This window comes from Genypterus blacodes, unplaced genomic scaffold, assembly GCF_046128005.1.
Source record: "Genypterus blacodes isolate CSIRO-AG114 ecotype Tasmania unplaced genomic scaffold, CSIRO-AGI_Gbla_v1 ptg000032l_1, whole genome shotgun sequence".
Taxonomy (NCBI): Eukaryota; Metazoa; Chordata; class Actinopteri; order Ophidiiformes; family Ophidiidae; genus Genypterus; species Genypterus blacodes.
Window position 1 is genome coordinate 714750 of NW_027466845.1, and position 16020 is coordinate 730769.

A 16020-nucleotide genomic window follows, 5' to 3' on the forward strand; every position below is an offset into this window, starting at 1 on the left:
CAGGCTTTCACACGTGTTTTGAAGCGGGGGGGGCTCTTTTTTTCACACGGGGGTCAATAGAGTCAATAGACTTCTGTTTCCAAACACTCTAGCACATGTTTATTCATCAGCGTGAAAGGTCTCGGAGGATGGCGGCGTTCTCAAGGACGGGGATAACTATAATCAGAGGCACGCCGCCTCGCTGGCCTGTGTGAAATGTGCCGCTGAACGTGACAGCGAGCTGCAGCAGGCAAACACCAACACACACACACACTCATACACACACGTTCTGGCCTGGTAGCCTGATGTTAGAGGCGCTCTGATGGCTCACAGTGTTGCCGCGGGCTCAGCAGCAGAGAGAAGTGGGTCACGCCTGCGGGAGGAGAGGAGGAGGAAGATGATGATGAAGCTGAGACTCTTCAGTTTGCGAACACGCTGCAGGTCACCAACGTTGTGAATGTTAAAGTTGTTTTGCCGGTTGAATATCTCCGGGCGTGCTTGTGAGCCCTTTGTGGTCCCGCCCCCCCCTGCTGTGGTCGCCCACACAGAGCTCCATTAGCAGCAGCACAAAGATCAAACCGAACTATTCTCCTGGTTGTTGTGTTTTATGGGCTGCAGTCTGAAGCTGTGCTGCCTGTTTCCCTCAGACACATCTCACCTCCCTCCCTTTGCTTTCACACCGTGTTAATTTTGTATCAGCTGGCAGGAGAGGAGGCTGGAAATGGAGGCGGCCGGGCCGATTGTCTGATTAAACTTCAACAGGGGATATTTTTATATTTCGCTCTGGGCCAAGAGGAAGAATCCTCTGTGAAAATCCGACTTTAAAAATGAGATGTTTGGGCCCTGCAGAGGAAAACGGATACAGGAACATAAGAACGTGGCAAAGGCTGTGCTTATGGAGAATTATTGAGTGTGTGTGTGTTCGTTTGTGTGTTCCATATAATTTAATTTATATTAACGACGAGCAGGTTTACAGAAGCAAAAGAGGTGTGTGTGTGTGTGTGTGTGTGTGTGTGTGTGTGTGTGTGTGTGTGTGTGTGTGTGTGTGTGTGTGTGTGTGTGTGTGTGTGTGTGTGTGTGTGTGTGTGTGTGTGTGTGTGTGTGTGTGTGTGTGTGTGTGTGTGTGTGTGTGTGTGTGTGTGTGTGTGTGTGTGTGTGTGTGTGTGTGTGTGTGTGTGTGTCCTGCATCAGTCTTAATTAGATGTTAATTGGCTGTAAATGAGATTGAATTATCGTCGCCATCTTGCATATTAGTGGGATACAAAGTCTTAATTAAGTGAAGGAAGTGTCACTGCTGCTAGATTGAATCATAGCTGATGATGGCGTCGGTTCCACTCTGCAGGTCTGAACGCCGGGGACGAGATCCTGCAGCTGAACAGTAAAGACTCCCGCAGTCTGAACTTCTCGGACATGAAGGTGGCGTTCTCGCAGGCCTCGCTGGCGCTGACGGTAAACACGCTTCCCTCCGTGGAGCGCCGCCAGCTCTGCTATCTGCCGCCGCGCCGCTCCGACGTGGAGGAGGACCTGTACACCGACATCTTCTCCCAGAGCCAAGGTGAGGAGCGCCCGAGAAGACCGGGAACGCTCACAGGCTCCCATCCTGTCGGTGGCCATGAAGCTCACGTGTTTGTGTGCGTGTGTGTGTGTTTGGTGCAGAGGAGATCCTGGACGACGGGGTGGGGCTTCTGCTGGAGAGCTCCGGCGACAGCTTGGACGACGACTCTGAGATCTTCAGCGAGGCAGACGAGTGCAGAAAGGTAAGAGCTGGACCTTCATGTCCGGGGGCGTTTTGTTTGTTTGATGGAGTGCGGCAGGAAGCTCGTCCTTCCTGTGATGCGCTCGGCTCCTCCGCTCGTCTCTCTCTCTCTCCCTCTCTCTCTCCCTTTCACCAGCAGCCCCCTCAGCTGTGTTATTATAAAGACAACACTTAAGAGCTCTTTGCTTTGCCACAGTTGGAGGCTCCATCTGCTACCGGCTCATTTTTATCTCTGTTACAAAAGCAAAGCGCCGTCCCTACGTTGGCTGATCAGCTTGTTTAACTGCAGGCTCCTCGCTCTCAAACGCCATCGATATTCTCCTCGCTGAAGATTTGACAGCAGCTATTCACTCCTGATGACATATATACACACACACACACAGGCACACACACACACACAGACATGAATTGTTCAGTCGATATGTTGTGGCACATTGCGGAGTGATGGACGCCTCTGTGGTTGAACTTTCATCCCAACGGCTTTATTAGTTCTGTTGGTTAATATGAACACACACGCACATGAAGTGGACTGATGAAGTGCAGAGGAGGAAGAGTTGGAGCCATCAGATCCACACCGCAGGACGCCAGGGAGACAAAAAGCAACACAGTGTGAGCTTTTAGAAGTGAAACGTTGTAGAGGCGCTGTGGTCGGATCCCAGATGAGATGAAAGCTTCGTCTTCCTCCTAAGAGCTTCAAACGGGGAGCGGTGGACGCGTTGATGAAGACGAGCGAGTCCCTTAATGATCTAGTGGAAAGAGGCTGAGCGAGTCCACTTTGCCCTTCACGTCGGCGCTCTTTGCTCTCTCCTCTCTTTAATACCTTTAATCACGCTCCCTCAGCAGTTATGGCATGAAGCTGAATGGACTGTGATGATTAATGGGCCTTTACGGGTTTGAGCAACGTTAAAAAGGCTTGTGGTTTGTTTTTTAATCTGGGGAAAGTTTCTGGTTTCTTTTGTTTCCACCTCCGACTGTCTGAAGATGACTTATTGCTTTTGGTTTGCTCTCATCTGTGCGGTGATGAAGAACTCCCGAGTCGCTTTAATCTTCATCCCGCTCCCGACTTTGATATTTCTTCTGATATTTCGGACTCTCTTTCATCTGCCGTGTGGCGATGACATCAGCGCCCGCTCCGATAACACACCGGTCCTTTTGCTGTTTGCTAAATGTTCCCATTTTGAGGGATTTATTTTTTTCTCTTTTCAGTCCAAAGAGCTTCTTCACTGATTGGAAGCTGTAGAAGTTTTATTTTAATGGCACTTAGGCCGACACTGAAGTGCAGAGTGGGCGTGACAGAGCATCACAGAGCGGCTGGGGAAGAACATTGATTGTCATGTAAAGGTTTTGCTGCTCCAAATGTTCCCCAGCGCCTCTGAGAGCTTCACACACACACACACACACACACACACGCTGAGCTCCCAGGCGCCGCTTCATCTGCTCCAGCTCCGTCTAATGAGACATGATGGACTTTTATCATTTTCCGTCGCTGGCTTATCGCTACGCCGACGTATTGATTGAGTTTTGACCTTTTTGAAAGCAGGAAATCTCCGCTCAGCCTCTGGTGCGGCGGCGGACTCGCTGGTATTTATCCTCCTCCAATCAAACGTCCTCACAGAGAACATCACCACCAAATCAAATCTCTGCTGCATAAAAAGAGAAAGAATCCACCTCAACATTTCCACTCTGATCCTCCTGGCCTCAGGCTGCCAGGTTGCATCATGGGAGATCTGATGGAGATGAGACAGCTGATTTGTGTATGTTGGCGTAAAAACGTTCCTGCTTTGTTTCCCTGAGCTCATCTGTCCTCCCTCACTGTGCGTCTTTATGTTGCGTGATTGTAAACGTGAGCCCTCCTCCCCCCCTCCCCCCCGGAAAACTTCCCTCTGCAAAACCTCCCGCTCCAGCCTTCGCTCGCCCCCTCTGCAGCTCCGCTCCCTCTCTCTCTCTCCCTCTCTCTCCTCTCTCCCTCTTTCCCCTCAAATCCTGCATTTATATTCCACTGCGGTGAGCCTCACCCGCCCGATCCTGCCTCCATCACAACCTTGAAGCGGCGAGTCCTCTCTGTCTCTCTCTCTCTGTCTCTCCTCTCCTTTGCGTTACCTCGTCCCTCTCCCCCTCTCGCTCTCTCACTCTCTTACTCTCTCTCTCTCGCTGTGGCTTGGAGCGTTATCAAGACTCGTCTCCAGTGTGTTTCAGGACTCAGGCACACAGTGTAAGCGTGAAGATCTGCCCGAGTTTAGCCTGTCGGAGGAAAGAGAGGGGGAGAGAGGGAGAGAGAGCAAGAAGTGAACGCTATAGGTGGCAGCAGGGTGCTACAGCAGATTGGGGAGGCGAAAGAGTTGGAAGGCAGCGAGCGCGGGCGGGTGGGCGGAGAGGAGGCGGCGGAGCAGCTTCACTCATCCTTCATCGCAAACCACCACAGCGCCTTCTCCTCTCCTCCTCCTCTTCTTTAAAGAGAGGCAGGGCAGGGGAATGCGTTGAGAGGGTCAGTGTGGACTCTGTGTGTGTGTGTGTTTGTGTGTGTGGCACTCTGACGGTCCGCATGCTGCCATGTCTGTCCTGAAGTGGAACAAGCAGAGGAAGCGCTCGGCCGACTCCATCTACGACATGCTTCACCTGGTGAGCTCCACTCGCTCTGCATTCCCTCTTTACGTCTTGATTTGTCTGTGAGGTGATGTGGAGCTGCTTTGTTCAGCACCGCACACACACTTGGTGGAGCTGTGACTCACCCGTCACATCCCCGAGCCCGTCCCGCTTTATCTGCAGTAGGATGTGAAAGTTGAACGCTGCATGTTCACACTCGGGACTTGGACTCTGCATGACTTGTGAGTGAACCCCCCAGGTTGCGTCATCGCGGCGGCGTCTCTCTCTGGCGGTTGTAGACTTTGGTCTCTGGGCTGGTGGCGCTGTGATTTGGGTCTTATCTCACACTTTCAGGAGGCAGAAACTCAGTGTTCCTCGCTCCATCAAAGAGACTCGCTGGCTCTTTCATGCTTTTGAAACCAGGGTCGTAATCTATATTTCAATGCTGACGCTCACAGAAGCGGACGGCCGCTGCCTCAGCTCCACATTGTTCTGTTCATGTCATGGCTGCGGGTGTCTCTGTTCGACTCTGAGTGAAGGCTTTGGCGTTTCCCGCTCTGCTCGCTGTGGCGTCATGACTCTCCTCGCACCCAAAGGTGCCATGGCGATAATGAGCTCAGTGTGATCCCGGGCTCTGAGCAGACTGCCACTGACTGATCAGGCTCCAGAAGGAAACGGGCCAGAGAATGTTTGTTTACTGCAGCTGATTGTTTAGGATCTATATGTTTATAATCTAATATCTGTTTCCTTTTTGGAGTCAATTGAGAAGAACTAAAGATCTTTTGATAACCTGCTTTTATGAATGATAAGGAATCAAATCACCATATTTCCTTTTTTCACTGGATTTCTCCTGCTGGTTTCAACTTCTTCTCTCTCTCTCTCACACACGCACACACACGCGTCAGAGAGAGATTTCAGGAAGTTGCTTGCATCACATCTCACTGTGTGTGCCTTTCCACCCAATTTTAGGTTCAATCAGCAACTGTAACATCGAAAATGACAATCTCTACCCCGGCAGCTGGAGATGAAACAGAAACGGCAAGGAGGGCATTTGCGTAGATTGCGTCTCCTTCGTCACTGCAGCACTTTGGAAATTCATCTGCTGATCTCTTGGCTGCCTCATAGTTTTGTGAATGTCGTCGCCAAAGCAGACGAGAATCCTCCTCTGATCTCCATCCTCCAGACGGAGAAGAGTCTCGTCTGTGATCAGATGAAGCTTCATGTTAACTTCAGTATCAGCAGATTCTATTTTCATGTTTGTTGTTTTGATAAGACGGTCGTTCAGGGATCCAGAGGGGGGTGGTGTGTGTGTGTGTGTGTGTGTGTGTGTGTGTGTGTGTGTGTGTGTGTGTGTGTGTGTGTGTGTGTGTGTGTGTGTGTGTGTGTGTGTGTGTGTGTGTGTGTGTGTGTGTGTGTGTGTGTGTGTGTGTGTGTGTGTGTGTGTGTGTGTGTGTGTGTGTGTGTGTGTGTGTGTGTGTGTGTGTGTGTGTGTGTGTGTGTGTGTGTGTGTGTGTGTGTGTGTGTGTGTGTCTTAGTGATTTACTGTCACATCAGGAAACTCAGTGACGTTGTTGTGGTTGTTCACCTCTGAGTGATTCATTCATATTCCACAGCCATGGGAGGCAATCTTATTATTATTTGGGCCTGAGGAAGAGCTTCTCTGATGATGAAGGTGATAGAGGAACCCAGAGGCCTCGCCTGGCTCCCGCTGGTCCCCGTATCTTCTAGTAAACCCCTCTTATACGCCGTGTGTTTGCTCCCTCCATTTCCACTCTCATCTGTATGTATGAGCCACTGTAAGATTAAAGGGCGTGTTTGTTGTCTTCTCCAACGCTTCGGCCCCAAACTGAGGCGAGAGGGTTTGACGGTTACAAGATGGAGCTTTGTCTTTTGCCGTCGTAAAAAATAAAAATAACGCCCACATGGCTTCATCCCGCTGCCCATTGTGAACAAAGTGTATTAGTTTTCCATGTAGGCTGCTGCTGCTGCCGGGTCTATTTGAGTCAAAATGATAGTCTAATGCACATCAGGGCCGGTCTCCAAGGCAACATGTACTGTATGTGGACAGATAAGCTTTGTGTATATTTTGATTCTGTGAGAGCGATGGATCATTACACCACCCAGCTGTCAGACGGGAGAAAACACCCGGGACAAGAGAGGGAGGGAGGGAGTGAGAGAGGGAGGGAGGGGGAGAGAGAGAGAGAGAGAGAGAGAGAGAGAGAGAGAGAGAGAGAGCGAGAGGGGGAGGCGGAGGATCATTGTTATGACAGACTGAAAATAGAACAAATTAGTGCAAATCTTTTGGTTTTTTTTAGCGCCTCTGCCTCTTTGCTGGCATGAATCCACAGATCAGTCAGTGGGAAGTGACACGGCGGTTTGATCGGAGGAGAGCTGCCTCTCTACTCTCTGATCAGTGTTTGGATTCTTCCCCTCCTCCTCCTCCAAGCTTGGAACTGTGCGTTTACCTCTCTTGTGCTTTCGTCCCTCTTCTCATCTATTCCTCTATTCTCGCTCCTTTTGCAGAGCACGGAGCAAGTCGCCGCCTTCTGCCGCAGCCTCCATGACATGAATCCCTCGGAGTGTGTGTCCTCCTCTCCCAGCCCGGACTCGCCTTTCCCGCCTCCCGTCACTCCCCGGCAGCTCTCCGACGCCGACAAGCTCCGCAAAGTCATCTGTGAGCTGGTGGAGACTGAACGCACCTATGTCAAAGTCAGTATGCCTCCTCTTACTTTGAAGGGACAGATGTGTGTGTGTGTCTCACCACTCCATCAATCTGCGTACCTGTCTATTTAAACATTACCCATTCCACATGACGGGTCCATATTTACCTCTGCGTCCCCGGAGCTGTAAGGAGACACAGCTGTGCCCTTGCCTGGATATTATCTCATTTTCTGTCTGTCCAGTATGAATGACTCTCTGTGGGCTAACTGGGTTAGAGGGGGCATGTAATGAGATGATGTCAAGGCCCTCTGAAATGTTCCATCTCATTAAAGGGGAGACGCATTTATACCCATTATAGATTGAATTTGTGCCTTTACAGGTGCTACAATGGAGCATCTGTCACGTCTGTAGCTCTCACTATTTGTCCCACTTACTCAGACATTATTGATTTAATGTCTGCGTGCAGTTTGAGTCGCAGACGTTGCTGCTGTCAGTAATCCCCCCCCCCCCCCCCAGAGGAGGCGACACGGTGGGTAGATGAGATAAACACTGGGTTAGAAGCGACTCGGTCCCCTCCAGAGATGCTCCAGTTTGTTTACACACACTTCAAAACTTTTATTATTCGGCGATTAAGGCAATAAATCTGCTTCAAGCATGCTTATTCCAAGTAATGGACCCAGATTAATTGCAAATCAATTTGTTCTGGCAGGCAAATGTCTTAACTGGAGTACGCCGCCTCCTCAAAGGGCAGACTCGCCTTGCGCTGCCATTACAGCGGCAACACGTCGATTCCATGCGTGTTTACACTTTAATCGCATTTGGCCTTGATGCATAGATGTGACTGAACCGTAATTGTTTCCATATCAAAATCACAAATTGAAAGCATGTTTACGAGGCTTTAGAGGGCCACATTAGAGCTCCTGAAGTAAAGCTAATGACTTAAAGAGACAGTACATGCTTATCAAAGTAAGAACGACAGGAACGAGACATTTCCCTGCCTGAGATGTCAACTCTGTGGGTCAGATCTTATGGGCTGTAGCCAATTTGACTTGAATTTATGATTTGGCCAATTAACAAATGGAATCTCTTGGCTTGTGTGTGGTTGAAGTGCCTCTCTGTATGCTGCTGTCGCCTTCACTCGGCCTCGGCCAAATGCTGCGTCTTTGTGAATCATTTCTTCAGAAACTAGAGTGAAACTGAAGCAATAATATCTCATCTTTCTGGTTTTACAGGATCTCAACTGCCTCATTGGGAGATATTTAACTCCGTTGCAGAAGGAAACGTTCCTCACCCAGGATGAGGTATGTCAAATGTTACCCATGAGCCTTTGAGGGGCGGTTGGCTTTTAAATGCCAGCACTGTTGTAACGTTCCAAGGAAAGTGGGTTGCATAATCATGTGGAGAGTGGCTGTGTGTGAGGACAAGAGGGAGCTGAAGGACGCCAGAGAGAGAGAGAGAGAGACAGAGAGAGAGAGACGTTCTACATGCACTTCCATCATGACACATTGCTTGTTATGCTTCACTATTGTCTGTGCCAGAATGTGATAACGTCACAGGCGTACTGACGCGTTTACTTGTTCTGCGTCTTCCCTCCAGCTGGATGTTCTGTTTGGGAACTTGCCAGAGATGGTGGAGTTCCAGGTTGAATTCCTCAAAACCCTGGAAGATGGGACCAGACTAGTCCCTGATCTGGAGAAGCTGGAGCGAGTGGATCAGTTTAAGGTAGAACACGTCTCTGTCAAACACACATGAAAGGCTAGAACACATGCCTGGGCCATAAAATCTCTCTCAACCACTGGTTCTTTATTGTTTTTGTCAGAAAATCCTCTTCTCCCTGGGGGGCTCATTCCTCTACTATGCAGACCGCTTTAAGATCTACAGTGCTTTCTGCGCCAGCCACACCAAAGTCCCCAAGGTCCTCGTAAAAGGTGAGTAAATGTGCGCTCGGGCCCGCATTCCTCCCAGGCTCAGAGGAGAGGATGTGTTTATCCATCAGCCATCTGCCATATCCTGCAAGCTGCCATAAATCTGCCCTGCAGGGTCGTCACGCAGCCTGTTTGTCCGCTTGACCTCTGCATACTTTCAAGCCTGTGGTTGGCGGCGCTAAAAGGCGGTAATATGGTACGAAGTGTCAGGGTCATGGCTCTGAACACTCTGTTCTCCAGCCAGCAGATAGATGGATAGATAGATAGACCCCCTCTCCTCTTGTTGCCATTAGCAACATTTACGTTGGTGTAAAGTCAAGCAGTTATCGCCTGTCCTCCTTTAAAGGTGTTACTTTAAAACCAGCTCATCTGCTCATAGATCAACATGAAGCTTTGTCTCTTTGGAGGAGGAATGTTGATCCAGTTCACCTGTAGTATCTGGTCTGGGTCTAAGATGAGGATAAGTCGCTGTTACCAACAAACTTCCTGAGTCACGTCTAAGAAACGTCTTCCCCTCCTCCAGCCAAAACAGATCCGGACTTCAAGGCCTTCCTGGAGGAACGCAACCCCAAGCAGCAGCACTCGTCCACCCTGGAGTCGTACCTGATCAAACCCATCCAGCGGGTCTTGAAGTACCCCCTCCTGCTGCGGGAGCTCTACTCGCTCACAGACCCAGACAGCGAGGAGCACTACCACCTGGATGGTGAGACCCCAACACACGTGTCTACTGTCCCCTACTAGAGACCGAATCATGCTCACAAAGTAGCAAAAGTTCTTATTTCACAATGGGAAAGTACTAAAACTATGACATTCAGAACTCTACTTTAAACTGTGAAGTACAAAGTAGCAAAAATGGTGGTTTTGTTTGTCCGCAGTTGCCATGAAAGCTATGAACAAAGTGGCGAGTCACATCAACGAGATGCAGAAGATTCACGAGGAGTTTGGCGCCGTGTTCGACCAGCTCATCACCGAGCAGAGCGGCGAGAAGAAAGAGGTGAGCTCAGGGACCGGCGGGCCGACGGGCGAGGTCTCGGCTCCCTTTTCTCCTTCTGTCAGTGAGGGTGTTCACACGTAACTGTTTTTGGTTGGCAGGTTGCTGATCTCTCCATGGGCGACCTGCTGCTCCACAGCAGCGTGTCCTGGATCAACCCACCCACCTCCTTAGGAAAATGGAAGAAGGAACCTCAGCTGGCTACATTTGGTATGTGAGAGATCTTCTTGGGTCCTGCGTGGTTCTGGTTGAAGTGATGTGCTGGAGAATGTCGCTTTTGAAGGATTCCGTAAAACAACCAATGGGTTCTTTGTTTGCGTTCCTTCTTCTAGTGTTTAAAACGGCAGTCGTCTTTGTGTGCAAGGACGGATCCAAGCATAAGAAGAAAATGGTGAGTTCTTCAATGAGCGAGAAGCAACAATACAGTCATGGTTCCTCAGGTGTCCTTCAGCCTTTCTACATTCAGGGGTATTTACCTTTACCTTCAAATGAGCACAAAGCCCAGAAGCTCACACACTCCAATTTTCAGACCTTAAGTTTTGGAGCTAAACTCGGAACTACTTAAATATCCACAGTAGGCGTTATCCAGAAAGTTCCGTGCTCACATTCCCACCACACAAAGAACTCAGAAGGTTATGGAAATCAGAGCGAGTCGTGTCTGAGTCACTTCAAGTCTGTCTTATTTATATCTTTCAACTTTTTCTCAGTGATGCAGCGGCAAAACACAGCAACAACATGTTTTGAAATGTTTGTTGTCTGATGACTCAAACGTCTCCCCGGGTCTCTTGCAATTCTCCCCAGTGCAGTTTGGTGCTGTTATCCTTCTTCACAAGTCTTCACGCTCACTGCCGCCGCTTTGCTGCGTACAAAACCAGCCAAACCAAAGAATGTTTAATTTTGCACTTGGGTCTGTTCTTGCATCTGGCCAGTCGTGTAAGATGCAAATTACAAGATTTCATGATGTCATTTTTCACAGGGTTCCTCCCATCGAGTCTCTATATCCTCTGAAGAAAAAGACCCTTTCCGATTCCGTCACATGATTCCAACTGATGCTCTTCAAGTCAGAGCGTTGTCCAATGCAGGTAGATTACCCGGCGACCATTTCCTGCAATGATGTCGTAAAGCTGCCGTGCCAGTGGCTACAAATGAGTTCCCATCACACGAGCTCACATGTGAGTGTTCTTCCTCAGATGGCGAGAGCTCTGCTGTGTGTGAGATCGCCCACATGAAGTCTGAGTCTGAGGGACGGCCTGAGAGGACGTTCCAGCTGTGCTGTAGGTGAGGGTCTCGTCCGGTGCCGCTTACGTCCTGCTGGAGAGTGAAGTTTGATGGCCGCAGCCCTGACAGTCGCTTATCTCTATGACAAACTGACCGTGTGCCTCTGTGTCTCCTGCAGCTCTCCAGAGAGCAGGAAAGACTTCCTGAAGACCGTCCACTCCATCCTGCGGGAGAAGCACCGCCGGCAGCTCCTAAAGACGGAGAGTTTACCGCTCAACCAGCAGTACGTCCCCTTTGGAGGGAAGCGGCTCTGTGCCCTGAAGGGGGCCCGGCCCGTCATAAATAGAGCAGGTATGAGACGAGTGGCCCGATTCTTTCTGTGCTAGGTGAGACTGACAGGAGGCCCCGGTGCATTCTGGGAGATGACCTGTATTCAAACTGGACAGCGAGGAACAGATATAGATGAGCTGTGATCACAGCAGGACGCACAGAGCTACAGAGTGAAGGATTAGATCAGATGAGCAGCTTCCTCCTTTAAATTTAAAGTTACATTCTTAAAGCTGTCAGTTTGTCACCATGACAACCTTTCAATATGATACAGCCACTTCATTCTATGTTATCAAAATGGTGATTGTTGCCATTTGATTTTAGTTTATAACTTAATTGAATCCTAAAATACTGTTGCTCTATTTAGGGAGGATGTGGCTAGTATGGCATGTTGCCATGGTTACCATCAGAACATTGCATTCTAACACACTTATTTATAATTCTTAGACTGGGATGTTCTAGTGGTGACGATCTCTATCACACACACTAATATACACGGTGTTGACTAATCATTTATATATTCATATTAATGTCTTCAGTTATTATATTTTTGTTTTCCACAGCTTCTGCCCCAACTCGGACTTTAGGCCGACGGAAGCTTGTGCGCAACCGTTTCACTATTGACACCGACATTGTTTTCGACGGCGAGCCTGAACAGGACGCAGCCTCACCTCAGGAGAAGGACCCAGATCTGCCTCAACAGGAAGGGGAGCAAGACCAGCAGCAGCAGCAGGCCGAGCTGGCAGGAGACACGGACCGCTGGGTGGAAGAGCAGTTTGACCTGGAGGAGTACGAGGACCCGGAGGAGGTGAAGGAGACGGATATCCTCAGCGACGACGAGGAGGAATTCTGCCGGACGCCCAGAGCGCTGTCCTCCGAGGCCGACCTGGAGGCCTCCGTCACGGCTCTGTCCCTGGACGGCGATGAAACGGAAGGGGACGACGACCTGAAGTCCCCAAGCGAGGACCCAAAGTCTCCGACCGTCAGCGAGACGGAGGACAGTTTGAAGCAAAGTGCCACAGCGGAGGATGAGAAGCAGGCGGCGAAGGAGAAGGAGGTTTGGGTGCGCAGGGAGCAACGGAAGCTCTCCTCAGACTGCGACACATAAAAGAGCAGGCCAACTGCGGTTCAGGCTCAGACGGACAGCGTGACACGGGCGCCACACAGACATCAGTCCCCCCACCTCCAGCGCATGGGCATCCACGTATACTGCACAGCCATTTAGAGAATATATCCTTCCTTCCCGTCATGTCGAATGCTTTGTGTACAGGGACGGTGGTCGGTGGAGCAATACTGAAGCGAATCAGATGCTGTCTCACAGAGGCTGAGGTGAAGCTTTGATACATGAACTCACGGTACAATCATGGGGTCCTATCCGTGGCTTTGAGGGGGCATGGTTTGCACATAGGGGGGGCAGCATTTAGGCTCCTGCCTGCTGTTGCCAAATTTGGGGAATTGTGAATATATGAAACATGAATATTTTTTTGTCTGTGCGACTCAGAGATGTTATCCTAGTGAAGGGCTGCGTATTATTTTGTCCTTAAATAGAGTAAATAAGCGGCAGAGGACAGCCCTAGTTCAGCCTGGCATAGTTTACTGTACTTTCACATGAATATACACTGATGTGTGTGTCGGGAGGTGATTCCTGGTTGTGTGTAAAGATTCTGATCTTGTTTTGCAGACAAACTTCTCTCTCTCTTTTTTTTTTTTTTATTTAGTCTGGAATATATTTTGTTTTGTTCTCTTATGATGTTGAATAGCAGAGTTATGTAATAGCCCCGCCCCCCTCCTCTTCCTCCTCTCACAGGCGCAGGGGCTTGGGTGGGATTTTAAATTGTTTTAACTTAACAGAATCCTGTTTTACTTGAATTTGCATTTGCTGTTTCGCCTTTTAGTTGACTGTGAACTCTTCCCTCATCTCCTCTGGTTTTTACTTCTCTTCAGTATTCTCCATCCATCCTTCGCCTGCTCATTCTGGATGGCACAGAATTTGCACGTCAGCTATTTTAAACGGTCGTGCGCGTGTGTTTAAAAAAAAAATAAAAAAAATAATGATGTGACGGATTAAAGCTACATTTTATTTATTATTTTTTTTCATCTGTATATTTTTTTTTTTTGTCTGCAATCATTTTTCACAGAGAAAGTCCAAATTTGCTCAAGCAATCAAAGGGGAGAGACGGCGTGTGAAGAAAGAGAAAGAGGTCATACCTGTAAACAACTCATTGTGCTACTAAGACTACATTTTTATTACTGTGTGTACATAGAAAAATGTATTGATATCATAATAAATACGTTTGTTTCCTACTTATAATTCAGCACCTGTCTGGAGTGATTGATTCCTGACTCGTTCCCTGATGCTACCTGGCCCTCCACACAGGAGCCATCTGGGAACGTTGATGAACTAAAAGTTAGTTGAGAAACGATGTCATCAAGGCCAGAGCTTAAAAGTTTACTAGGAGACATTACAGCCAAGCACCACCTGTGTGTAGATGCTGTAGGATGATGTGGTGATGCTGAGCAGAGTGGAACAGCTTTTGCAGATTTAATTTCATGGTGATGATTGCAGAAGTCTGATGTCCCATTGTTGGCAGTTTAAAGCCAGCGGGGCCTCCGCAGAGCGACGAGCACCCTGGTGTTTGTGTTTGGTTCAGTCGGTGCTGTAAGAGTCCACTTGTGCTCACTGGACCTCTTTCCTTTGTCAAACTGCAGCTCGTCCTGATTTTATTGCTACATGGGTCACAGATACTCAACAGGCACGACACAGTTCAGCTGCCAGAAGCTTTGGTCAATAAGGCAGAATGATTGATCAGTGAGGTGACCCAACATCTAACAGGCAAAACAAATGGAGCATTGTGAGTCTCAACAAACTCACATTTGACAGGTTGTCAAAATAATAATAAAAAAAGCCATTAAACGTATTCATGTTTGGTCTTGCATTTTCTTAGTATTTCACTTAAAGCTTCGTTGATTTCTGTGTGACATTTAGTTGTTTTGAACACACTTTGTTTGCTGTTTTGTCAGGACTCATTAACTTCTCATCTCACCTTGATTTTCCTGTTGGGCACATTTGTCACTATGTCACATTTGTCATTTGTCTCTGCAATGTTTGATGTTCCCTTGACCGGCATTGTGTGTGTGTGTGTGTGATTGTGCATTGTGTGTGTGTGTTGCACTTAACTCCCGTTGGATTCCATCCAGCGTTGTGTCATCCTCGCTCTGATGACTCCACACAGCTGAGAGATGAAGAGTAAACCTGAGTTATTCATACCTCATAGGCCTTATGCAGTTTATATTAATGCACCAAAGCTGAACTTGACACAGTATCTTCATGAGCGTATAGCTGCTTGAGTGAATCTGTCAAACGAGACGCATTTTGCTATTTAGAGTCCAACCAAGAAACTGATTTGATGAAACGTGCGGCTCAGCCACACACAGATCCCCTCAGCACTGTGCCGCTGCTCTGTCTCTAAGCCTGAAGCCTCTTTGTCTCTGACTATCGGACGTCCTGTCACCCAGCTTGATTCTCTTTCTTCTCTCACCAGCGCCCCCCCCGCTCTCTTGTCCATCACAGTCCCCCACCACAAAGGCCCTGGGGTCCTCCTCAGATAGAGAGGCAGAGATGTGCAGCTCTGAGCGACAGTGTGCAGAGATGAGCTGCGATTACGCCACACAGCAGGCTGCACATAAAGAAATATCTTTTAATGCATCTTTATATTTATTCCCCCTCTATCACAGGATACATGTAGGATTCTCTTCTTGGAAATTGGGGTTTGTTTGCGAGGAAATAGAGGAAAATGTCATTAAATGCTTGAATTCCTTTTTGATAAATCCTCTAAAGAAGCGAATGCAATTGAAAACAATCAGAGAAATAGAATATAAAAGTTCATAGTTGAAATGATTTGTGGTTGCAGCTATTGGTTTAGTTTGTTTTTAAAGTATTTTATGAAGTCAGCAACCATACGTACATGCAGCAGGTGGTGCACAAAGCTGCTTCTGCTTACAGCTTCATCTGCCTGTGGCACTAAATCTACCTCATACGTGCGACTCAAAGATCATAGAAACTACGAATCGGAAAGGGTTTCATCATAACATGATGAGGACGTTTGATTGTTCTGAATCTCTATGTACGACTGCGATCAGGTCATAATAAAGTTTGGGTTTATGGTTGCGTTGTAGTAGCAGGAAGTTGTGTGTGTGTGTTTACATGTGAAGCAGCTGAGGATGTGGTCACTCAGCAAACCGGCTGGACAGGCTCTTGAGTTTCTGTTCCTGCTCCTCTGCTCCTTTGACAACATGGTGACTAACAGGGTGTCGCCTTTCCTGCACTAACTGAGGCACTAAGCTAAAGCATGTGGCTCCACATCCTGAAGTCCCCTGTGCTGACTGATCTGTATCTCTCTCACGCTTTCATGTTGGTAACTACACAGAGGAACACATGCCTCCATCTGTAACACACTCCATGTACTTGACTGATGAGACAAAACAAATATTGCTCACTCAATATTAGAAACTGTAAGATGATTTTTAGAATATTCCTAATTTTAGAAAATTTACAAAAAAATCCCAGAAAAAAATACTTT

At 48.3% G+C, this 16020-nt stretch overlaps 1 protein-coding gene across 2 annotated transcripts in view; it reads left to right on the plus strand.

Moving 5' to 3' along the window:
• Window positions 1-13755, plus strand: part of LOC142995388 (rho guanine nucleotide exchange factor TIAM1-like) — a 41850-nt gene extending 28095 nt beyond the window's left edge. For both annotated transcript variants that reach the window (XM_076146410.1, XM_076146411.1), the window contains exons 14-27: window positions 1322-1534; window positions 1636-1736; window positions 6842-7027; window positions 8212-8280; window positions 8576-8701; window positions 8799-8907; window positions 9428-9607; window positions 9780-9898; window positions 9997-10105; window positions 10228-10286; window positions 10872-10977; window positions 11086-11173; window positions 11292-11464; window positions 12004-13755. In XM_076146410.1, the coding sequence (XP_076002525.1) occupies window positions 1322-1534; window positions 1636-1736; window positions 6842-7027; window positions 8212-8280; window positions 8576-8701; window positions 8799-8907; window positions 9428-9607; window positions 9780-9898; window positions 9997-10105; window positions 10228-10286; window positions 10872-10977; window positions 11086-11173; window positions 11292-11464; window positions 12004-12548 (2183 nt within the window). In that variant the 3' untranslated portion in view covers window positions 12549-13755. The remainder of the gene's footprint in view (window positions 1-1321; window positions 1535-1635; window positions 1737-6841; window positions 7028-8211; window positions 8281-8575; window positions 8702-8798; window positions 8908-9427; window positions 9608-9779; window positions 9899-9996; window positions 10106-10227; window positions 10287-10871; window positions 10978-11085; window positions 11174-11291; window positions 11465-12003) is intronic.
• Window positions 13756-16020: the final 2265 nt, after the last annotated feature.